The sequence below is a fragment of the Oryx dammah genome, unplaced genomic scaffold, assembly GCF_014754425.2.
Source record: "Oryx dammah isolate SB20612 unplaced genomic scaffold, SCBI_Odam_1.1 HiC_scaffold_25, whole genome shotgun sequence".
Classification (NCBI taxonomy): Eukaryota; Metazoa; Chordata; class Mammalia; order Artiodactyla; family Bovidae; genus Oryx; species Oryx dammah.
This window is the reverse complement of record NW_024070209.1, coordinates 93,638,651-93,663,915: the sequence shown is the minus strand read 5'-3', so window position 1 is coordinate 93,663,915 and position 25,265 is coordinate 93,638,651. Positions and strand designations below refer to the sequence as shown.

Sequence of the window (25,265 nt, the reverse complement as noted above, 5' to 3'; positions counted from 1 at the left end):
GATTTGCGACTGAATGATACAACATTCAAGCAGAGATCTGGGGTGGAAATGAACTTAAATTTAAGTGCTATTTGTGGAAAACTGATGCCCTGTCTAATCTAGTATTTCCTTAATTGTCACCATAAGCATACATTTAAAGCTTTATGCTTTAAAGGGCAACAGTCTAAGAATCTATGACACAGGCCATTGTTTCTTGAGGTAATTTCTTTAAAAAACACACCTCTAAGGTGTGTTTTTGACACAAAGCCATTGGTTTTTGACACGAAGCACTGGAAGCGTAAAACATATCTTTTGTCATGCTTGATTAAAATATTTTAAATTGAGCTATTTATATTTGTGTTTCTGAATGTAACGTGTACACTAATTCCTAAAGCAGTAAAGAGTTGACACATGACTAGTGTCCCTGGAGCTGGCAAAGTAAGAAAACATGCTGAGTTGTTGGGAGGCAGCCAGAGTTGGATTGCTCAGAATGCTTCGAGCCGAGGGGCCTTTGGAGGCAAGCTTTCGTTTTATCAGGGTATTACAGTAAGAACTGCGTGGTAAGGATTTTAAATCCTCATCTCAGGATTGACTATTGCGCTTGATCAGGTTGTACAATTAATACTGTGTTGTATGGAGTGAGTAGAATAGAGATCATGTTGGACTAATTTTATGTCTGAGCTGTGCTTTTAGTAACTGTACTGTCCTAGGTAAATCACTTTGCTTCCCTGAGACTCAGTTTTCTCCTCTGTGAAATGGAATGATAATTTATCTCATAGAGTTGTTGTAAAGAATAATATGTCAGAGCACCTAACACTTGATAAATTGCCCCCTTTCCTCATTAGCTTCTTCTTCCAGGCTCTAAAATGTGAATAATATCAAATGTTGTCTCAGTGGGATAATTAATTTTGTTGTTTACTACTGAAAGTAGGACAAGATTTCTTCTGAAGCCATTTCTTCCTTTTGTCGTGTGTGTGTGTGTGTGTGTGTGTGTGTGTGTGTGTTTCCAACAGAGACAATGTGTTTCTCCTTTAGTCTATGAAAGCTTCTGTAAGGTGGGCCATGGTTAGACCCTCACTAACCCATTACATTATATTACAGTAGTAATTTAAACCATAAAATAAGATGCTCTGGATGGGAAAGAAAACTTGCAGGTGTATGAATACAGGAGTGGGCTGCATCATAAACTCTCTTAGGAAAATGATGAAAGGCCTCTGTGCTCACCCTCTCTGGGCTCAATGGAAAATATCTGAGAATTACAGTGAATTGTCAGTGCAGGTGTCATTACTCTACAGATCTTCTGTTACCAACACTTCACCGGTGATAACAGAAAAGTGTCTCCTTGCTTTCCTCCTGAGCAATCTCCCTCAATCATAGTAATGCTGTCATAGAAAAGAAGATGACAGATCCGCTCTCTAAAAGCAACAATTATTGAATACCCATCAAGAGAGAAAAGAGTCTTTTTTCCAAAATCAAATCCAAGTGTATGTTTGGGTAGCTTTATGTAAGCACAGATGTTTTATGGCAGCTTGTTTTTTTTTTTAATGCGAATTAATATTTCTGCTCATTCAGTACATACATTTTCCTGCATACACATAATAGATATCACAATGGGATGTTAATTATGGACATAAATCAGAGATTCTGGAGCTTAACTGGAAATCATAATAAATTTACAATTTGAGATTAGCAACTGTGAGCAAAGTAGAATGCTCAGATTGAGTGAGACTATCTCTATCTCCCAAAGGGGATTGGGTTTGTTTGTTTTTTCTTATTTAGGTTATTCCAACTTTTGATCTTAATGGCGAAAGAGTATGATTTCATCAGGGAAAAACATTATTCAGTCTGTTTCAGGCTCAGTGGTGGATGTGTATGTTTTCCCCTCACAATCGCCATGTAAGGTAAATATCCCCATTTTACATGTTGGGGAGGAGAAATGGTCCAGGCCACAAACTTTCTAGAACACCAGTGTGTCTGCTTCTTTCATGAGATAGTGAGCTCCCCGAATGCTGGGTCCTGGATCTCATTACTCATGCACCTTGCAGAGTGCCAGCCATACATCAGATGGCTCTTAATAAATACAGAGGGATATGTGGTTTCATGGATGATTGACCACAACATTTGAAAAGTGAACGATCTGGAAATGTGTGATGTTTGAACTGTAAATGTCACCTCCATTTTAAATTCCAGAAAATGTTCAGTGAAGCTTGTGCAGTTAGCTCAGGAAGATGTGGATATTTTTCTCATAGGAAGGAACATGTGTGCACCTTGGTGCTAAAGCTGTAGTTTGAGAACTGTATGTGTGAAAACTGCACACATGGGTGGTTTTTGTTGGGCTTAAAGATGGGAATCCTTGTTGACTGAATGTAACGAGGGAGAAGATAGGTCTTACTGAAGGCAGTGTGGTTGAAGTCTAGAGTCTTCCCACTTTCTGCCTCCAGTTGGGAGGGTAAGGGGAGAGCATGAGAGGTGTAGGAATGGGAGGGAGGAAAGCTCATGTTAGAGTTTCTTTTCAGTAAAGTTCGAGAGAAGGGTATCTTTTGAAGAGCAGGAGAAATGGATTAGAGATGGGAGAAAGCAAGTTTAGAGCAAACTCGGAGAAACTTGGGGCCTGATACACTAACAGATCAGTGGATACCTGGCAGTTTTAGAGGTTCACGTGTGCTTGAAAAATTAGGTTATCAAACTGCAATAATCAGTTTAGTTTGTGACATTTTCCCGTAGTACTTGAAGTGGGGGAAAAAAAAAGTGGATAATGGGATTTACTTATGTTGAAGAACAAAGAATACGAAATCTTAAGTTTGTGAGTACTTCTTGATCTGCTTGGAATGTGTGCTCACTCTATTTTAATTATTTGTCACAGACTCCAGCAGTCCACTGATAGCAATTGTTTTTGTTTCTGGAGCATTTTTCTAAACAAAACACTGCCTCCTAAGTCTGAAGCCCCACTTCCAATAAGAGTTGGTTTACTGTTACTCTCTGGCTCTGGTGGTAATGGCCTTAGTAGAAACTGTAGGGATGAGTTACATCTGTCAAGGGAAGTTCTGACCTAGTGGATGTTTAACACATGCCAGGCACATATTAGAGACTAAACACTAAACAGTCTTGATCTTTGTTCTCATGGAGTTGACACTAATCAAGAACTAAGGTGAATCTTCATGTAGGATAAGCCCAGGAGCTGGGACTAAAATGCACCTATTTAAGTGGAACCAAAACTTTATGGGACTTCCCTGGTGGCTCAGATGGTAAAGCGTCTGTCTACAATGCAGGAGACCTGGGTTCAATCCCTGGGTTGGGAAGATCCTCTGGAGAAGGAAATGGCAACCCTCTCCAGTATTCTTGCCTGGATAATTCCATGGACAGAGGAGCCTGGTAAGCTACAGTCCATGGGGTCGCAAAGAGTCAGACGCGTTCTGAGCGACTTCACTTCACTTCAAAATTTTATAGTAAAAATGAAGGGAGATTTATTTTAAAATTTTATCTAGAAAAAAAAGAAACTTTGAAAATAAATTCATTTGGACAAAATCTAGCTTTTATTCTAACAACACATTAAATCTTAGAATAATGAGTCAAGTGGGGTTTTGGGGGAGGTTTTTTTGATTTTTTCAGACTTAATAATACATCATATTTGATTTTCATAGCATAATCATAAAAGGAGTCATTTTCCCAAAAGTATTTGAAGATGTCATCAGTTTTTCCAAAGTTTCTCTTAACCCTTTGATACTGAATTCATTTTCTTTTGATGTGACTTTGGTGCCACCATCCTTGTTTTTCTTGATTTTTTTTCTCATCCCTTGTTTCCTGGTCTAATGCTGCCAGGTCTTCATTTGTTAGTCACTTTGCCTTGACTCTGAGCAGGTGTCCAGCATCTTAACAAGGACTTCATGAAATTCTGCATTGTTTGCAGAGGCTGTAGTTTTATTTGCATTTTCTTGTAGATGTTGGACCGTCCAAGACACTAGCAGTGAAGTAGATAGAGATGCTAGTCAAACTTGAAGGGCTGAGTGGGGACTTACTGGTTTAAGTGGTCATATCATTTGTGAGTATTTTCCTCTTAATAACAGCTTGTACTTTGCTGTCCACTCTAGTGACTGCAGGGCATGAGGTATACAGAGTCCTGGAGGAGCCTCTGAAGCAGAGACTAAGAATGTTAGGCAGAGAGGGACAGGAAGAATATTCCAGGCCCTAGGTTGGATGTCTCTTGTATACATCAGTTACATTCATTAGATGATATATATCTTTTTATAGAAGAGGAAACTGAGTCTTTGAGAGATCACTTCCCTGATGTGTCACAGTTACTACCAAGATTCATACAGAGTTGACTCAAGTCTGTGTTTTCCCATGTGCTGTGCTGCTCTGCTTCTTTAAATTTTGAGGGTGGGAGTGGTTAATATGAAAGCTTTAACAACTGAATGCCAAATAGCCTTAGCCAAGGGATATTTTGTCATCCAGTAAATCCTGGGTGACAAAAATCTGCTGATGGGAAGTAAGAAAAGAAGGGATACCTCCCTTAGAGTACCCATGATGGAGTTTTAAGAGCTTCTCAGGCAAGTGGAAATCACCAAGAAAAACTGAAAACCATATTGCATGTCAGTCTTCTTAGCCTTAAACTCATCATTCTAAACGCAAGTAGATGCACATCTGCCACAAGCCCCTCAAGGAGGTGCTATTTCATTTTATCTCCTAATATAATGGTGCCTGAATGTTTAAATATTAAACCGTTTATTATAAAGTGCAGAAGTAAAGTCGCTCAGTCGTGTCCAACTCTTTGCGACCCCATAAACTGTAGCGTACCAGGCTCCTCTGTCCATGGGATTTTCCAGGCAACAGTACTGGAGTGCATTGCCATTTCCTTCTCCAGGGGATCTTCCCAACCCAGGGCTTGAACCCAGGTCTCCCGCATTGTCAACAGACGCTTTACCGTCTGAGCCACCAGGGAAGTCTATTATAAAGTAGTTTTCATTTTAGAGCCAGAGCATTTATGTTGATCTTTTTCAAATTATGTGTATTACCAGATTGTATCATCTAAAGTTTTCTGTCTTTAGGGTAGCAAAGTGGACACTGCCTCTGGTAGGGCTGAGATGATCTACTGGGCTGTGCTGAGTGGGAAGTAAGCACTTTCTGCCTGGCTCTGAATACTCATCTTCAACATGTTTCTTCTCTTTAACTGGCCCTATGGTTCCCCACCGATTACAGAATAAAAGGGAGGCCCATGGGTTTGGCATGAGAGCCCCTCTGGAGCCTGACCCTTCTGCACACTGCCTCATCTTTCAGCCTGCACACCCTACTCTCTGGCTATTCCAGCTGCACACAGTTCTCAAGTCATGCCAAGGTTTGTGCTGGCAAGCCACTGCTCGTGTGTTTTTCCTGTGCTCTTTATCTCCACCCCTTCCAACCTTCTTCCCATACACTAAGAGCAGCCTCTTTCAAGACTTAGCTGAAGCCCAACCTTTGTGTGTGATGCATATTGACTCCTACCAACAGATGCAACTAGCTATTCTCTCCATTGTGTGCCCTCCCCTATAACCATGGTTTAAATTTTTTACTTTCTCAACTCATGTCATTATTCTGTATACTCTACTTGGTCTACTATGGAGTCACAAAGAGTCAGACATGACTGAGACTGTTTTTTCTTTGTTTGTTTGTTTTCATGTTCCCTTGTAATTTAATAATTGGATCCAAAAGCCTAGGCTAAATAAAGCACTTGGGAAAGAGATCCAGCACCCCGACCTAAACTATTACTCCTTGTTATATTATCTCTTTTTCCCAAAAGACCATGGCCTTCTTCAATGCAGGGACTCTTTGGGATTTTTGGCCCCAGCCTTGAACTGAGCCCAACACATGGTGATGCTCTGCATTGCAAACTTGAGCAGTTGCATGAAGGGAGCAAGTTGAGCAAGCCCTGAGATGTTTGGAAGTCCGTTAGCTATCCAGGGAGGAGCGAGCAGCACAATGGAGCGTTTGTTTCCTGCCTTTGGATTGGGAAGTAGTGTTTACTTCGTGCTGACAGACAAGCACAAAATGGAGCCGAGGGTCTCCAAATCCTCACCTGCACCCTTGCCGGCAGCTCGAAGCTGTTGTGTCGGCACTAATGAAGCAGCACAGGAAACACCACTGGATAAAGTTCAGCTGTGAACCCTGGCCTCCCAACAGGGGAAAAGAGGGATCCTTTGAAGAAGAAGACAGCTGGGTTTTGGTTTCAAGACCTTAACACTGCCATCACTAGATACTCATCTGTCAGTGCACAGGGGACAACATGTGGGGAACAGTTGTGTCCGGTCAGGCTGAAGAGAGAGAGATGGCTGGTTTCCAGGGCAACTGCAAAACCTCCCATGGCTGAGGGTTCTGTTTAGTGTAGCCAAAAAGAATCGATTTGGTGGGGTCGAGGTTGAGTGTGAGATCCTGGGCACAGTCGGCTGTGGGCCAGGCGACTGTAGCATGTCACCCTGTTGCATTCTCACAAACTGTGTTGGTCAGTTGAACCTAGTGGCCAGAACTGCTTCCTGTGCACCACAGTCCTAAATGATCAGAGAAGCAGCCTGTCCCATGTCCCTTCAAGTCTTCCTAAAATGACTGCAACTTTGCTCTCATTTACTTGAAACCATGGTTTCCTTATAAGAAAATATTTTCTCTTCTTGCTTCCCCCCTCGACCCCTTCCTGCTGGATTTAACTAGTGGTATTTTTTTCTTTCAGGGAAAAAAAAAAAAAGATATTTGTAATCGTTGGTTGAGTTTGTTTACTGAGAATCCTCTAATCTGGGCAGGAGTTTTTTTCTGAGGGGATTTATTGTTCATTCTATAATGGCTTTTAACTCAGCAGAGGTTTATTTAACAGAATAGGAAGAGGGAAACTTATCTCCTCCCTAATCCCTCTTGAATGTTTACATTACTCTGCCAAAGTAAATGCTGTGTAAAGTGGCAGCAGTCATTTGCTCTATAATAATCAATATGCAGTTGCCAGAGCTGATTGAAGCATATTAACATAAGTGATAATACTGTCAGAGAAGTGAAAAGTTAAGTTGCTTATCAGTATATTTTGATAAGCTACTTAAATTTTACAGTAGCATGTGCTGGCTTCAGACAGACATTAATGACAGAGAGCTGTGCGCTTTATCTATCCTCTCTATTCACTCTCACTTCATTTATTACCCTCAGCAGTACAGCTGGTAATCTATCCAGGGCGCTGATTTCCTTCTGCCTGGTTGGATGGAGTCAGTTCTCCACTCTGTTGGTAATGGACACTATGAGCGCAGCAGGGCAGATGTGAGCATGACGGCAAGCAGTTGATAGGATACTCTTCCCACATGACTGTTTGATGTCGTTTTGGAAAAGTTTTCTATGAAGAACAAAAGCCATTGATGTTTTAAGTGAAAAAACTTCTTGGGAATAGGAATATGTTTCAGCAATAATTCTGTAGCATTAATACGCCTCTCCTGTTTTAGTTTGTTCCATCAACCCTGAGCACTGAGGGTCTGCCAGGCTCCATGCTTGGCCCTAGGAAGACAAAGTAAAGAAGGATGTGATTCCTTCCTTATTGTCATGTTTAATCTGTTGGGAAGACATATGCGCCATTGAGTGCCACATGGTGTGTGGATTGTTATAATGATAGTTTGCATGTGACGGGGCAGTACAGAAAAAGGGGAATTAGGGCTTGAGAGTCGGGGACAGGGCAGCGGTGGGGAACTATTAGGAGAATGAGCAGAAGTCAGCTAGAAGAGATCATGAAGGTCAGAGGAAGAATAGTGCTAAGTGTATGCAGTGCAGACTCGGGCAGTCTTGAGATCGCCTGGACATTCCTCAGAGTATGACTGCAGTGAGAGGAATGTGTATCTGGGGGTGCAAAGTGAGGGCAACTGGAAGGATGGTCAAGGACCTAACAGAAGAGCCTTGAATGCTGTCCTAAGAAGTCCTGCAGTAATGGGGCACCGCTGCAGGAATTTAATCCAATGGGCCACTTATACTCACATTTTAGACCACTCTGTGAGCCACACAGACGATGGACTGAGGTCAGGACCAGGCTCTCATCAGAATTAAGGGACATGATGGTCAGGACCTGCTGGAGGGCAGTAGGGGCAGAGAGTCAGAGCTCTTGCTGCAGTGCAGTAAGCACAGAGAAGGCTGTATTATAATAGAAAGTTTGATGAATGGTTTCAAGCTCTTGGGGCCTTTGGGACACTTGCACACAGCAACAGTGAAAGTGCTGTGTATGTGTGTCTATGTGAGTGTATGTGTGGCTGTGTGTGTTCAATCATGAGAAACTTGAATAGAAGCTTTCCTGGAAGGGGTGGGTGTGGTAGGAGGAGCCTGGGGGGCTCTTCAGAGATGGTTCCTGATTGCAGAGTCTGCTTTGAATTTCTTCTTTATGAACCTGTTCTAGCTCTGAGGCATGGGAATAATTTATAATGGACATTGAATCCTCTGCCTTACACAGGCAATTTTTTTAAATCTCAGAAATAATTAGCATTTTACCAGTCTGCATTTCTAGCACAGCCTACAACAGGAAGGCTCTTCAGGATGTAAAGAGAAACTGAAATGTACTGTCTTGAATTAGTTCCTGATTAAAGTTTTTGACCTGTATACTAATAGTTTGTGTGTTTCCTCTTCTTCCCTTAGCTATCTCCCCTGGTTCGAAGTATTTTATAAGCTACTTAACATCTTGGCAGATTACACGACAAAAGGACAGGTATTTACCTTCTATTTTCCTCTGTTTAATAAGTAAACTTTAACTTTTATGATTATAAAAATAATAGTGCTGTGTATTTCACTAAAACGTTTACTGAAAAAGTAACACATTCCCATTATAGAAAGTTTGTGAAATTCAGAAAGCAGTAAGAAGGAAAAGAAAGTCGCTCCTAATATGTCTCCCTACCTTCCCCCCAACCTCAAATAAATATTGCTAGCATTTTGGGATGTTTTCTTCCATTACTTTTTGAATTAAATACATAATAAATAGGCCCTTAGCATTCAGAGTTAATATTCACCATCTCATATTCCCAAACAGCTCTGAAAGTTCATGATATGTATTAAATAATAATTTTGCTGAGACACAAATTTGAATTGTTAGGGTTTATCAATAAAACACTTAACTGGCAAGTGACCTAACCCAGTGTCCCAGTCCCATTTCAGTAGGGCTTTCTTGTGCTTTTACAGTAATTTTTCTAAGGGTATCTCACTGTACTTTTGGAAGAAGTCACACACTGAAGTATCTTCGGTGGGTGTCAAGAGGCAACTGGAACTGTATTTAGACTTTTGAAACCCACAGTTTTACGTACCATAGTAATGGAAGTGTTTATTCCATGATAATAAAACCATGGTAAATCTTTACCATGGCTGCATATCATGTATCATATACCTTGGTTTACTGAGACATTTCTCTGTATTAGGAATTTTCATTATTTGGGATTTTTTTTCACTATTGTATAGCCATTAACATCTTTGAACATAAAACATTTTCTTTATTTTGGAGTGTTTCCTTAAAAAGAGAATCTCAGATGGGCCATTTGAAGGTTAGTAGACATAAATGTTTTAAAACATTTGCCAAGCTTCTTTCCAGAAGAATTGTACTCCTGTATTTTGCCAGTAAAGGGTAAAAGATACCCTTCAGTGGCAAAGTACAGGAATACCTGGGTTACCACAGTCACATCACTAGCTTTTGATGACTTCATTGTGTCCTTGACACGTGAACAGTTCTCACTGTTTTAATTTCATTTCTTTGATTATTAGTTAGTTGAATATTTGTCTATATAACTTATTATAGTTTCCTTTTTTGTAAATGGTCTAAGATTTTTAATTAAAGAGATGCATTATTATTAAATGTTAGAGAGTTTCCCCCATCATATTGTTTACAGAACATTAGTTCTAAAAAATGCTCCATTCAAAAAGAGTACCATAGGTGAGTAATACTGGAGTCAGGGTTTTGTCTCCTTAAAATTCTTGTAACATAGACTGAAAAGTCCTACAGTGGAGAAATCTGTGTTACCTAGAAATTCACAACGGCCCCATACCTTTTAATTTCATGACAAATATTAACAGCATTCTGAGATATCAGTGTTTCCTGGAACACATTTTGGGAAATACTATTTTTGTAAAAAAGGTAGAAATTGTGTGAATAATGGATAAATCTTTAAGTTAGATTTACTCATTGGCAAGTGTATTCCAGAGGCCACAGTAAATGGAAGAAATAACTAATAGAAATGGCTCCCTGGATCACTACACTCATTCTGAAAGGATGCTTTAGGTATCAGGGAATTCTGTCATAAAAGAAGTGGTTTACTCTTTGATGAATAAGTTGAGGCCACCTTGGATCTGTTCATTGATTTCCGATTCATGGTTCACTTTTGTCAAACATTTGGTTTTTCATTTAAAACTGAAAGATGTCTAAGATGTCTTTAGTAAATAGATTTGTATAATATGTAGGCTCTTAACAATCTTACAATTAGAACTTAACTCACATTTTTCCCCCACCATATATAAGCTCCACTCATTAAAAAAAAAAAAAAAACGACTTAACCAGACTTTTAAAAATTTGTCTTAGGGTATAGGAAGTATTAGGTGGGTAACAAACTATGCATAGGGGAGATAGGATTATTACTCTCTATAACTGGTGTACCAATCCTCTGGGCCTCTGCCCCAGTTAAGGACCCTGCCTCTTGGAATGTTGGAAACTGAGATCAGTGATCTGTTCTAGTGGAGTCTGTTTCCCTTATATGAAAGACTCTGTTTATTGAATTTCTTCTGGTCAAAGAAATTATGACACAGAAGATAGGTAGTCTGCTTGCAACTGGCTTGATTATTTGCAAGCTGTGGGTTATCAGATTAGAACAGGTAGAAAGAGCTTTAATTAAAAAAAAAAAAAAAAAACTCTTCCCCAAGTCCAGAAGTCATTGAGAAAGTTGTACAGGGTAGGTAGGCTTCAGTTAAGGGCCTGGGGAGTGGCCATGATGACTCAGCATGGAGGACAGAGTCTAAGCTACATCATGTGGAGGACAGTCTAAGCTACATCGTGAGGGTGTCTGTTTGAGTCACTGATGCGCAGTGATTATCAGGCCCTGAATAAGGCAATGATGACAGGGCGTCTGATCCAGAGCGAGAGTGAGCAGTCTGTTTGAGGGTGTTGGAGGCCAAGCAGTGACGCAGTTATTTATGTGGGACAGTGGTGACAGTTTAGCAGGCGATGGCGCCCACTCTAGCACTCTCGCCTGGAGACTCCGAGGGACGGTGGAGCCTGGGGGGCTGCAGTCCATGGGGTCGCAAAGAGCCAGACACGACTGAACTGCTTCACTTTCACTTTTCACTTTCATGCATTGGAGAAGGAAATGGCAACCCACTCCAGTGCTCTCGCCTGGAGAATCCCAGGGATGGGGGAGCCTGGTAGGCTGCCGTCTATGGGGTCGCACAGAGTCAGACACGACTGAAGCGACTTAGCAGCAGCAGCAGCAGCAGTGGTGACAGTGTCTTGGCTTTATTTAGGCACCAGATGTCAGAACTTCAGTGGGATCTAGAGGAGGCACGTGGAAAGAGGACAGCAGCAATGGCTGAGCACTAGGGTGATGAACCCTGGAGTAAGGAGGGCATTTTTGTTGGTGGGAGATCGAGGGGAGGGGGCCAGATATTGGTGACCTAGCACTGGATGTCAGTATTTGAGCAGAGTAAGAAGGACATCTAGATGGAGAGGGAGGTAGGGACGGTGATAAAAGATTGCTTACTACAAGCAAGTTGATATATTAAGGAAATAAAGGCAACATTTTTCACTTTGGCTAGATTATAGTTAAAAATATAAAGAGAAGAAACTAGAATTATTCCTGTGTTGGATTGAAATGAGAGTCATTGATGTGAACCCCATGGCTTTCAGTATATGTGACAGATATAGAAAATGGAGATGTAACTGTGTACTGTGGGTTGTGTGTGTGAGAGAGATGTCCCCTGGCCGTATCCACTGAAAGGGTCTGGGGTCTACAGTACACAGTAGAAGTTAGCACACCCAAGTACCCAAATCTTGGTTCCTAAATCCATTTTCTGGTCAAAGCTATGGTTTCTCCAATAGTCATGTATGGATGTGAGAGCTGCACCATAAAGAAAACTGAGCATCGAAGAATTGATGCTTTTGAACTGTGGTGTTGGAGAAGACTCTTGAGAGTCCCTTGGACTGCAAGGAGATCCAACCAGTCCATCCTAAAGGTCCTGAATATTCATTGAAAGGACTGGTGCTGAAGCTCCAATAGTTTGGCCACCTGATGTGAAAAACTGACTCATCGGGAAAGACCCTGATGCTGGAAAACAGTCCATGGGGTCGCAAAGAGTCAGACACAACTGAGCAACTGAACTGCAATCCATTTTCTACTGAAAGGAGCAGGGACTCCATGAAGAAATGTCTAATTCTTCTTATACTTGTGAAGAGATGAGTCTGGAATATCTTTTTGTGCCAAAAGTGAGGAGGTGCTCAAAACATTTTGGGGTGGAGGGGTCAAGATGGCTAGGAGGATGTGGAATTCACCTATCCTCACAAGTACATCAAGAATATATCTGCAAATGGAACTGTTCTCTGTTCTCACAGAGCACCTACTGAACACTAACAGAACTCTCTGGGCACCTAAAAGCACAAGAAAAATCCCCACACAACCAAATAGGATGAAAGAAAGAAAAGAGGAAATAGGAAGGGAACAGCACCCCTGGCAGGGAGCTGAAGGATGAGGAGGCATTCCTTCACTCAGAGAAACCCCTTCACTCTGGGGAAGTCAGCTGGGACACAGAAGGAACTTCAGACGATCGGAGGGGAACCAGCAACGAGTCTGTGAGAGGTAGGCCAGAATAAGATCTGTGCAAGCTGCACACCCCAGCCTGAGTTGTGTGTCTGCCGGTGTGGAGGGAGGCTGCGTGCTGAAAAATGGGATTTGGAGAGCAGACCTAGGGAAGGGACTACTGTTGGCTTAGATACCAAGACTTAGCTCCACTCAACTTTTTGCAGACTCCAGTGCTGGAAGCCTCAGGCCAGACAACCAGTGAGATAGGAACACAATCCCATCCATTAACAAACAGGCTGCTTAAAGTCATAGTAAGTTCACAGACACCCCAAAACACCCCCCGCTAATGTAACCCTTCCCATCAGAGTGACAGGACTCAGCGCTGCCCACTGGAGCACAGGCACTGGTCCCTCCCACCAGGAAGCTTACACAAGCTCCTGGACCAGCCTGACCCACTGGAGGACAGAAACCAGAAGCAAGAGAAACTGTGACCCTACAGCCATCAGAAAGGAGATTGCAGGCACAGTAAGTTAGACAAATTGAGAAGACGGAAAAAATATTGCAGATGAAGGAGCTAGGTAAAAACCAAGAGGACCAAGTAAATGAAGGGAGGAAATAGACAATCTACCTGAAAAAGAATTCAGAGTAGTATAATAAAGATGATCCAAGATCTCAGAAATAGAATAGAGGCATAGATCAAGAAGATAACAAGAACCTAGAAGAACACGGATAAAGAATAATCACAGATGAACAACGCAATAACTGAAACGAAAAATACACTGGAAGAAATCAATAGCAGATTAACTGAGCAGAAGAATGGATAAATGAGCTGGAAGATGGAATGGTGGAAATACTGCTGCAGAGCAGAATGAAGAAAAAAGAATGAAAAGAAATGAGGACAGTCTCAGAGTCCTCTGTGACAACATTAACTGCAACCACATTTGATTTATAGGGATTCTAGAAGAAGAGAAAGGGTTTGAGAAAATATTTGAAAATTAGAGTAAAAAAATTCCCTAACATGGGAAAGGAAATAGTCTCTCAAGTCCAGGAAGTGCAGAGAGTCTTATACAGGATAAATCCATGGAGAAACATGCTAGCAAAAATTAAATACAATGAAAATATATTAAAAGCAGAAAATAAAATACAAGGCAATTCCCCATAAGATTTTTTAGCAGAAACTATGCAGGCCAGAAGGGAGTGGAAGGCCATATTTAAAATGATGAAAGGAAACCTACCACCAAGATTTCCCTGGTAGCTCAGCTGGTAAAGAATATACCTGCAATTCAGGAGACCCTGATTTGATTCCTGGGTTGAAAGATTCTCTGGAGAAGGGATAGGCTGCCCACTCGAGCATTCTTAGGCTTCTCTGGTGGCTCAGTCAGTAAAGAATCCACCTGCATTGCAGCCTGGATTCGATCCCTGAGTTGAGAAGACCCTCTGGAGGAGAGCATAGCAACCCACTCCAGCATCCTTGCTTGGAGGATCTCCATGGACAAAGGAGCCTGGCAGACTGAAGTCCATGGAGTTGCAGAAAGTCAGACATGACTGAGTGACTAAACACACAGCCAGATTACTCTACCCAGTAAGGGTCTCATTCAGATTTGATGGAGAAATGAAAAACTGTATAGAAAAGCAAAAGCTAAGAGAATTCAGCATACCAAACCAGCTTTACAATACATGCTAAAGGAACTTCTTTAAGAGGGAAATATAAGAGAGCAAAACAAAACTGACAAAACACAACCCCAAACAATTAAGAAAATGGCAGTAGGAACATATGTATAGATAATTACCTTAAATGTAAATGTTTTAAATGCTCCAGCCAAAAGACATAGTCTGGCTGAATGGATAAAAGGACATGAACTATATATATGCAGTCTACAAGAGACCTACTTCAGAACTAGGGACACATGTAGAGTGAAAGGGGGGATGGAAAGAGATACCATATGCAAATGGAAGTCAAAGCTGGAGTAGCAATACCCATATCAGACAAAGTGAAGTCAAAGTGAAAGTGAAGTCGCTCAGTCATGTCCGACTCTTTGGGACCCTGTGGACTATAGCCCACCTGGCTCCTCCATCCATGGGATTCTCCAGGCAAGAATACTGGAGTGGGTTGTCATTTCCTTCTCCAGGGGATCTTCCCAACCCAGGGATCGAACCCAGGTCTCCTGTATTGCAGGCAGATGCTTTAACGTCTGAGCCATATCAGACAAAATAGAGTTTAAAATAAAGACTCTTACAAGAGACAAGGAAGGACACTACATAATGATCAAGGAATCAATCCAAAAAGAAGATATAACCATTTTAAATATTTGTGCACCCAACATACTGCTGCTGCTGCTGCTGCTAAGTCGCTTCAGTCGTGTCTGACTCTGTGCGACCCCATAAACTGCAGCCCACCAGGCTTACCCTGTCCCTGGGATTCTCCAGGCAAGAACACTGGAGTGGGTTGCCATTTCCTTCTCCAATGCATGAAAGTGAAAAGTGAAAGTGAAGTCGCTCTGTCGTGTCCGACTCTTAGCGACCGCATGGACTGCAGCCTACCAGGCTCCTCTGTCCATGGGATTTTCCAGGCAAGAGTACTGGAGTGGGGTGCCATTGCCTTCTCTGGCATCCAACATAGGAACACCTCAGTACATAAGACAAACACTCACAGACGTAAAAGGGGAAATTGACTGTAACAATAACAATGGTGGACTTTAACACCTTACCTACAGCAATGGACAAATCATCCAGACAGAAAATTAATATGGAAGCAGAAGCTTTTAATGATACATTAGGCCAGATTAACTTAATTGATATTTATAGACATTCCATCCAAAAGCTGCAGAATATAGTTTCTTCTCAAGTGCGCACAGAACATTCCCCAGGATAGATAACATCTTAGGTCACAAACTAAGCCTTGGAAAAAAATTAAGCCTCAATAAATTTAAGAAAATTGAAATCGTATCAAGCATGACCACAACCCTGTGAGATCAGCAATCAGGTTTAGGGCTTCCCTTGTGGCTCAGCTGGTAAAGAATCGGCCTGCAATATGGGAGACTTGGGTTTGATCCCTGAGTTGGGAAGATCTCCTGGAGAAGGGAATGGCTACCCACTCCAGTATGCTGACCTGGAGAATTCCACGGACTGTAGAGTCCATGGGGTCGGAAAGTTAGACATGACTGAGTGACTGTCACACTTGCATAGGAAAAAAAAAGCTGTGAAAAACACAAACACATGGAGGCTAAACAATATGCTACTAAATAACCAATGGATCACTGAAGAAATCAAAGAGGAAATTCTTTAAGACTTAGAAACAAATGGTAATGAAAACACTACCCAAAACCTATGGGATGCAGCAAAAGAGGGAAGTATATAGTAGCACAGTTCCACCAAAACAAAAAAAAAACAAGAAAAGTCTTGAATAACCTAAGGTTACACCTAAAGCAGCTGGAAAAAGAACAACAAAAAGCCCTCAAAGTTAATAGAAGGGAAGAAATCATAAAGATCAGGGCAGAAATAAATGAAATGGAAAAGAAGAAAACGATAGCAACAATCAGTGAAACTAAACACTATTTCTTTGAGAAGATAAATAAAATTAATAAACCTTTAGCCAGACTCATCAAGAATAAAAGGCAAAGGACTCAAATCAGTAAAACTAGAAATGAAAAAGAAATTACAATTGAACTGCAGAAATACAAAGGATCATAAGAGACTAGTACAAGCAACTATATGCCAATAAAATGGACTACCTGGAAGAAAGGGACAAAGCTTCCAAGACTAAATCAGGAAGAAATAGAAAATATGAATAGTCTAATCACAAGTAATGAAATTGAAACTGTGATTAAAAATCTTCCAACAAACAGAAGTCCAGGACCTGATGGCTCCACAGGTAAATCCTATCAAACATTTAGAGAAGAGCTAATAACTTCTCTAACTCTTCCAGAAAATTACAGAAGGAGGGACACTCCCAAGCTTACTCTACAAGGCCACCATCAATCACCCTGATACCAAAACCAGACAAAAAAAGAAACTTATAGGCCAATATCACCAAGAAACATAGATGCAAAAATCCTCCACAAAATATTAGCAAACCGCCAATGCATCATGATCAAATGGGATTGATCCCAGAGATGCAAGAATTCTCCAATACATGCAAGTCCGTTAAGTGATGCACCGTAATAACAGACTGAAATTAAAACCATAGGACCATCTCAGTAGATGCAGAAAAAGCTTTTTATAAGATTCAGCACACATTTATGATAAAAACTCTCCAGAAAGAGGGCATAAATGGAACCTACCTTAAAGGCCATATAAGACAAACCCACAGCAACCATCATTCTCAGTGGGGAAAAGCTGAAAGCATTTCTTCTTAAGATCAGGAACAAGACAAGGATATCCACTCTCGACACTCTTATTCAACACAGTTTTGGAAGTCCTACCATGGCAATCAGAGAAGAAAAAGTAATCTTAAAAAGGAACCCAACTGGAAAAGAAGTAGTAAAACTGTCACTGTTTGCAGATGACATAATACTATACATAGAGAATCTTAAAGATGCCACCAGAAAACTGCTGCTGCTGCTGCTGCTGCTGCTGCTAAGTCGCTTCAGTCGTTTCTGACTCTGTGCAACCCCATAGACGGCAGCCCACCAGGCTTCCCCATCCCTGGGATTCTCTAGGCAAGAACATGGGAGTGGGTTGCCGTTTCCTTCTCCAATGCGTGAAAGTGAAGTGAAAGTGAAGTCACTCAGTTGTGTCCAACTCTTGGCGACCCCATGGACTGCAGCCTACCAGGCTCCTCTGTCCATGGGATTTTCCAGGCAAGAGTACTGGAGTGGGGTGCCAGAGCTAATCAATTAATTTGGTAAAGTTGCAGGATACAAAATTAATACACAGAAATCTCTTGCATCCTATACACTGACAAGATCAGAAAGAGAAATTAAGGCGACAACCCCATTTACCATTGCAACAAAAAGAATAAACCACCTAGGAATAAACCCACCTAAGGAGGCAAAAGACTGTACTTAGAAAACTTAAGACACTGATGAAAGAATTCAAAGATGACACAAATGAAGAGATATACCATGTTCTTGGATTGGAAGACTCAATATTATGAAAAAGACTTTTCTACCCAAAGCAATCTATAGATTCAGTGCAATCCCTATCAAATGACCAGTGGCATTTTTCACAGAATAAGAACAAAATTTTTTACAATTTGTCTGGAAACAAAAGAGACCCCAAATAGCCAAAACAATCTTGAGAAAGAAAAATGGAGCTGGAGGAATCAGGCTCCCTGACTTCAGACCTTACTACAAAGCTACAGTAATCAAGGCAGCATGATACTGGAACAAAAGCAGAATTGTAGATCAATGGAGCAGGATAGAAAGCTCAGAGGTAAACCCACACTCCTGTGGTCACCTAGTCTATGACATTGGGGCAAGAATATACAGGGGGTAAAAGACAGTCTTTCGAATAAGTGGTACTGGGAAAACTGGACAGCTGCGTGTTAAAGAATGTGTTAGAACACTGCCTAACACCATACACAAAAATAAACTCAAAATGGATTAAAGACCTAAATATAATGCTGGACACTCTCAGAGAAAAACATAGGCAGGGCACTCTTCGGCACTCTTTGACATAAATCACAGCAAGATCTTTTTTTGATCCACCTCCTGCTGCTGCTGCTTCTGCTGCTGCTAAGTCGCTTCAGTCGTGTCCGACTCTATGCGAGTCCATAGACAGCAGCCCAGCAGGCTCCCCCGTCCCTGGGATTCTCCAGGCAAGAACACTGGAGTGGGTTGCCATTTCCTTCTCCAATGCATGAAAGTGAAAAGTGAAAGTGAAGTCACTCAGTCGTGTCCGACTCTTCGAGACCACATGGACTGCAGCCCACCAGGCTCCTCTGTCCATGGGATTTTCCAGGCAACCTCCTAGAATAATGTAAATGAAAATAAAAATAAACAAATGGGACTTAAACTTAAAAGCTTTTGCACAGCAAAGGAAATCATAACCAAGATGAAAAGACCACCCTCAGAATGGGGGGAAATATTTGCAAATAAAGCAGCTGATAAGGAATTTATCTTCAAAATATACAAACAGTTTATGCAGCTAAGTATTAAAAAACCAAACAACCCAATAGAAGAAAAAATAGGCTGAAGACCTAAATAGACATTTCTCCAAAGAAGACATTAAGATGGCCAGCAAACACGTGAGAAGATGCTCAGCATCACTAATTATTTGAAAAACGAATGCCAATCAAATCAAATGAATGCCAATGAGGTATCACCTCATACTGGTCAGAATAACCATCATGTGAAAATCTACAGGGATTTCCCTGGTGGTCCAGTGGCTAAGACTCCTTGTTCCCAGTGCAGGGGACCTGGGTTTGATCCCTAGTCAGGGAACTAGATCCTGCTTGCTGCAACTAAGACCCAGTACAGCTGAATAAATGAAATATTTTTTTAAAAAATCTGCAAGCAATAGATGCTGGAGAGATTGTGCAGAAAAGGAAATTCTCCTACACTGTTGTTGAGAATGTGAGTTGGTATAGCCACATGGAGAGCAGTATGTGCGCAGTCGCATTCAACTCTGCGGCCCCATGGACTGTGGTGGTGCTTCTGTCTATGGAATTTTCTAGGCAAGAATGCTGGAGCCGGTTGCCATTTCCTGCTCCAGGGGATAGTCCTGACCCAGGGATTGAACCCATGCCTCTTGCAGCTTCTGCATTGGCAGGTGGATTCTTTACCACCAGTGCCACGTGGGAAACCCATGGAGAACAGTATGGAGTTTTATTAAAATACTAAAAATAGAACTACCATATGACCCAGCAATTCCATTCTTGGGCATATACCCAGAGGAAGCTATACTTGAAAAGATACATGCACCCCAATGTTCATTGCAGCACTATTTAAAATAGCCAGGACATCAAAACAACCCAAATGTCCATCAGCAGAGGTATAGATGAAGATGTCATTCATGTAAACAGTGGAATATTGCTCAGCCACAAAAAGGAGTGAAATTGTGTCATTTGCAGAGACATGAATGGATCTAGAGACTTATTTCATACAGAGTGAAATAAGTCAGAAAAACAAATATGTAATATTGCTTATATGTGAAATCTAGAAAAATGGTACAGATGAACTTATTTGTAAAGCAGAAATAGAGACACAGTTGTAGAGAACAAACATGGATACCAATGCAGGGAAGAGAGGGTGAGATGAATTAGGTGATTGGGATTGATAAATATACACTACTATGCAAAAGGTACATAACTAATGAGAACTTACTATATAGCACAGGGAACTATACTCAGTGCTCTGTGTGATGACCTAAATGGGAAGGAAAATCAAAAAATAGGGGATATATGTGTATATATATAACGAATTCATTTGCTAACTAACCCAACATTGTAAAGCAACTATACTCCAATAAAAATTAATTTAAACATACAAATAAAAAGCTTTGTATACTATTGCCCAAAAGTAAATAAATAAAGCTGAGCCAGAAGAATAATTGGTTAAAGACATAGAGTGAAATTGCAGTTCAAAATTTGCTAATCATGTGGGTCATAGAGATCTCACTGAATAAAGTTCTTTTTTTCCCCCTTGCTTTGTGGAAATTATTTCTCTTCTCTACTCTACAGTCCTGCTTCCTTATTTAATTGTTCATGATGTTTGAGCCACTACTTTGTTTCAAGCAGTAATAAAGCAAAAAATTATCAGAAATTAAAATCTTAAAAAATGATGTAAAAATGCCAGAAAGACACGAAAGTGAGTTTGAAGGAGCAAAGGATTTCCACTGGTCATATCTGGGACAATTTGAGCATCAGAACAAATGACACCAAAGGATTATAACCCATTGAATAAAACAGGAGACCATGTGTGCATACTAATATAAAAAAGTAAATAGATAAATTAAAAGTGAAATGTGTTATTTACACAAAGTCAGTTCAGTTCAGTCGCTCAGTTGTGTCCGACTCTTTGTGACCCCATGAACCGCAGCACGCCAGGCCTCCCTGTCCATCACCAACTCCCGGAGTTCACCCAAACTCATGTCCATCGAGTTGGTGATGCCATTCAGCCTTCTCATCCTCTGTTGTCCCCTTCTCCTCCTGCCCCCAATCCTTCCCAGCATCAGGGTCTTTTCCGGTGAGTCAACTCTTCGCATGAGGTGGCCAAAGTATTGGAGTTTCAGCCTCAGCATCAGTCCTTCCAATGAACACCCAGGACTGATCTCCTTTAGGATGGACTGGTTGGATCTCCTTGCAGTCCAAGGAACTCTCAAGAGTCTTCTCCAACACCACAGTTCAAAGCATTAATTCTTTGGCGCTCAGCTTTCGTCACAGTCCAACTCTCACATCCATACATGACCACTGGAAAAACCATAGCCTTGACTAGACGGACCTTTGTTGGCAAAGAAATGTCTCTGCTTTTTAATATGCTGTCTAGGTTGGTCAGAACTTTCCTTCCAAGGAGTAAGCATCTTTTAATTTGATGGCTGCAATCACTATCTGCAGTGATTTTGGAGCCCCCAAAAATAAAGTCTGACACTGTTTCCACTGTTTCCCTATCTATTTCCCGTGAAGTGATGGGACCAGATGCCATAATCTTCATTTTCTGAATGTTGAGCTTTAAGCTAACTTTTTCACTCTCCTTTTTCACTTTCACGATGGTGTGATCACTCACCTAGAGCCAGACATCCTGAAATGTGAAGTCAAGTGGGCCATAGAAAGCATCACTATGAACAAAGCTAGTGGAGGTGATGGAATTCCAGTGGAGCTATTTCAGATCCTAAAAGATGATGCTGTGAAAGTGCTGCACTCAATATCCCAGCAAATTTGAAAAACTCAGCAGTGGCCACAGGACTGGAAAAGGTCAGTTTTCATTCCAGTCCCAAAGAAAGGCAATGCCAAGAATGCTCAAACTACCGCCCAATTGCACTCATCTCTGCTGCTGCTGCTGCTGCTGCTAAGTTACTCCAATCATGTCCAACTCTGTGCGACCCCATCACCTGTGATTCTCCAGGCAAGAACACTGGAGTGGGTTGCCATTTCCTTCTCCAATGCGTTAAAGTGAAAAGTGAAAGTGAAGTCGCTCAGTCATGCCCGACTCTTAGCGACTCCATGGACTGCACACACTAGTAAAGTAAAGTAATGCTCAAAATTCTCCAAGCCAGGCTTCAGCAATATGTGAACCATGAAAGATGTTCAAGCTGGTTTTAGAAAAGACAGAGGAACCAGAGATCAAATTGCCAACATCCACTGGATCATTGAAAAAGCAAGAGAGTTCCAGAAAAATATCGATTTCTGCTTTATTAACTATGCCAGAGCCTTTGACTATGTGGATCACAACAAACTGGAAAATTCTGAGAGAGATAGGAATACCAGACCACCTGACCTGTCTCTTGAGAAACCTGTATGGAGGTCAGAAAGCAACAGTTAGAACTGGACATGGAACAACAGACTGGTTACAAATAGGAAAAGGAGTACGTCAAGGCTGTATATTGTCACCCTGCTTATTTAACTTATATGCAGAGTACATGATGAGAAACGCTGGGCTGGAAGAAGCACAAGCTGGAATCAAGATTGCTGGGAGAAATATCAATAACTTCAGATATGCAGATGACACCACCCTTATGGCAGAAAGTGAAGAGGAACTAAAAAGCCTATTGATTTACACAAAATATTGCTTCAAAAAATGCTTACTCAACACAGAGGGAGAATGATTGAACTTACAGTAGAGACATCAGATGAATTAATCAAATGATTAAAGTGAGCGTCAGCAGAAATGGGATGAATTGAAATCTGAATTAGTAGAAAGCATCACACAAGCGAGTGTTATTCTACAAAGTGATTGGTCTCACTGTCAAGTTCTTACAAATGTAGGAACTGTTCCTGACTGATAGAAACTAGAGTCATAGCAACTGAAGGCAGCACTTGTTCCTGAACTGGATTATTTTGCTATCAAGGACATTATTGGCACAACTGGCAACGTTTGGTAGGATCTGAGGATTAGATGATGATGATGTTGTTTCAGTGTCAATTTCCTGATTGTGGTTATGTAGGGGAATATCCTTGGTGTTTATGAATGACAGGGCATAATACTGGTAATCCACCCTCAAATGGAAAATGAAGGTTTTGTTTTGTTTTTTTGTAATGTCCTAAAATTCTTCTGTAAGTTTAAGATTGTTTCAGAGCAAAGTTAAACTTGTGTGCCTGCACATGTTCATTTCTACCCTCTGAGAAACTTGAGTAATTTATGAATTCAGATTGAAAACATGATTTAAATCTGGACTTATCCTCTTTTTCCTCTCCTTTAAATTCACTAACAAAGACACCTGTGAACAGCAGAGAGGGCTCTGGGTTTGAACACAGAAAACCTGTGGTTAGCTTCTGGCTGTGCAGTTCCCAGCTGGCTGATTTGAGTCAAGTTGCTTTACCCTTCGGAGCCTTCTGTAAAGTGAGGTAGTTGTGAGGCTGAAAACAGCTACCAAATGGGTACAAATGTAAGCTTATTACTATTTTATCAGCACAGAGAATTCCACAGGGTGGGAGAAATAGCTTTTGGATGATTCTGTAAGCAATGTTCTTTTGAGCATTTTAAAGGTGAATCTGTTTTCAATTGAATAATTTGTACTGCTTTATGTTTTATCCTGTGGCTCGATTTCACTAATTAAAATGCACAGCCACCATCCTCTATTGCATGCTGTTGTAGTAGTTCATTTTTAACTTTCCATAATTGGAGGCTGCTGTGTGTATCTGGTGAACACTCAATAAAATTAATTGAGGGTAATGATGATAAAGACAAGATCTATAGTGTCATCGTTATTTCTCCCTACCACCCCCGCCCTGTAAGCTGGGATTGTTTGCATTTAAAAGTTGTTGCTATGGAGTTGAGAGGATAGATTTGCTGAGAGCTTATGGTATATGATCCATAAAAGGCGGTCATGGTAGGTGTCTCACTGAGTAGAAAATGTCAAACTTGGTGTGGGAGGATCTATTTGGTTCTTTTATTGAGCCATAAGCGCTGTCTTTTGTCCAACTCTACTTGAATATCAAACCTATTTCTGTTGTGGGGCCAGCACCTCCCCAGCCCCCTCAGTCATGAGGGCCCATAGTTCAGTGTGTGCCCAGACCTCCCTGCAGGTCTCTGACTAAGGGCTCAGTCTTGCCTTTGTTACTTAAGCCTTTTATTTCTTTCAGGAGAGTCAGTGGAATGAGCTTCTTGAAACTCTGTACAAACTTCCTATCCCTGACCCAGGAGTGTCTGTTCATCTCAGCGTGGTAAGTGGAGGCAGAATATTAGCAATCACTGAGAAACCATTCCATTATTAACAATAAGAAAGAGCCAAATGAGATTGTCTGTCATATGTACCTTCCCCACCCCCAAATACTTAGAGATCTCAAGACAGGCCAGGGAGTTGTATTTCTTTCTTTCTCTAGGATTTCATGAGCGAGGGCTCCCAAATGCCCCCATGCTCCTCTCTTCCTAGCTGTCATTCCATCACTAGCATCTCCTGGATGGCAGGTGCTGGGCTTGGAGTGGGACAGCCGACCCTTGCCTCCTCAACCCCTGTTCTGGGTCTCCCTGCCTCACACTTCGCCTCCTCTACCCCATGACCCCGCACAACACTGCTGTGTCTATGCCTTTGCTGAAGCCCATCCTGCTTCCCCAAATCTTCAATACCACCTTTCCTCTGTTTACCAGGGTAACCCATACTCATCCTTCAGAACTCAACTCAAATTTTTATTCCAGCGAAATCCTCCCCTCACACCCCCGAAGGCTTAGGTAAGGTTTTCTTTTTTTGTCCCAAGCATCTTTTACACTTTGCAGTACTTAGTCACAACACTTTGGAACAAGCTGTTTTCCTGTCTCCCCCACTGGACTGAACACCCTCTCTTGAGGATGGGAATGGAGACTGCCTAGCACAGTTCCTGGCCAGATTGTTTCCTTGAACTCTCTTACATACATGCTATGTGGTCTGGGTAGAAAAGCCTCTGAATTATAAATTGAGAGATTTCAATCCCCAAGTCATAGTTTTGCCAATGGCCTGAGTGATCTTAATCAAAACCTTTAACCTCATGGGCCTCGATTTCCTCATCTATCAGATAAGCCGTCGGATAAGAAGCTTTGGGATTTTTGGTTTTTTGTTTTTTTTTTTCATATTTTAGTTATTGCAATTCTCTGGGTCAAACTCTAGTGACGGCCTTCTTCAGAATTCTCAGATGGACGCTCTTTGGCCAGCTATTGATTATCCAGGGGCTGTTTTCCCCCAATGTTGTAGGGTCTGAATGTTTAAAAAGTTTTGTCTTTCAGCTTAACTAGAAGCAGGTACAGTGTTGATAGTCAATGGTAATTATCTCAGTATTTGCCCTCTTAAAGAAAATGAACATGGAAAGGTTTTTTATGATGATCACATTGAAAGCAGTATTACTGCCAATAACTAATAATATATCTACTATATACCAAGTTCCTAATTTATTCCAAGTATATATCTCTAATGTTTAAAACAACTCTAAAAATAGATATTGGCATTCTTATTTCATAATTAAGACTTAGAGAGGAAAAG

General features: G+C 41.2%; 1 protein-coding gene across 5 annotated transcripts in view; it reads left to right on the top strand.

The window, feature by feature from the left end:
• The window catches only part of DENND1A (DENN domain containing 1A), a 539,914-nt gene that overhangs the window by 251,061 nt on the left and 263,588 nt on the right, over positions 1-25,265 (top strand). For all 5 annotated transcript variants that reach the window (XM_040225092.1, XM_040225090.1, XM_040225093.1 and 2 more), the window contains exons 6-7: positions 8,593-8,662; positions 23,899-23,979. In XM_040225092.1, the coding sequence (XP_040081026.1) occupies positions 8,593-8,662; positions 23,899-23,979 (151 nt within the window). The remainder of the gene's footprint in view (positions 1-8,592; positions 8,663-23,898; positions 23,980-25,265) is intronic.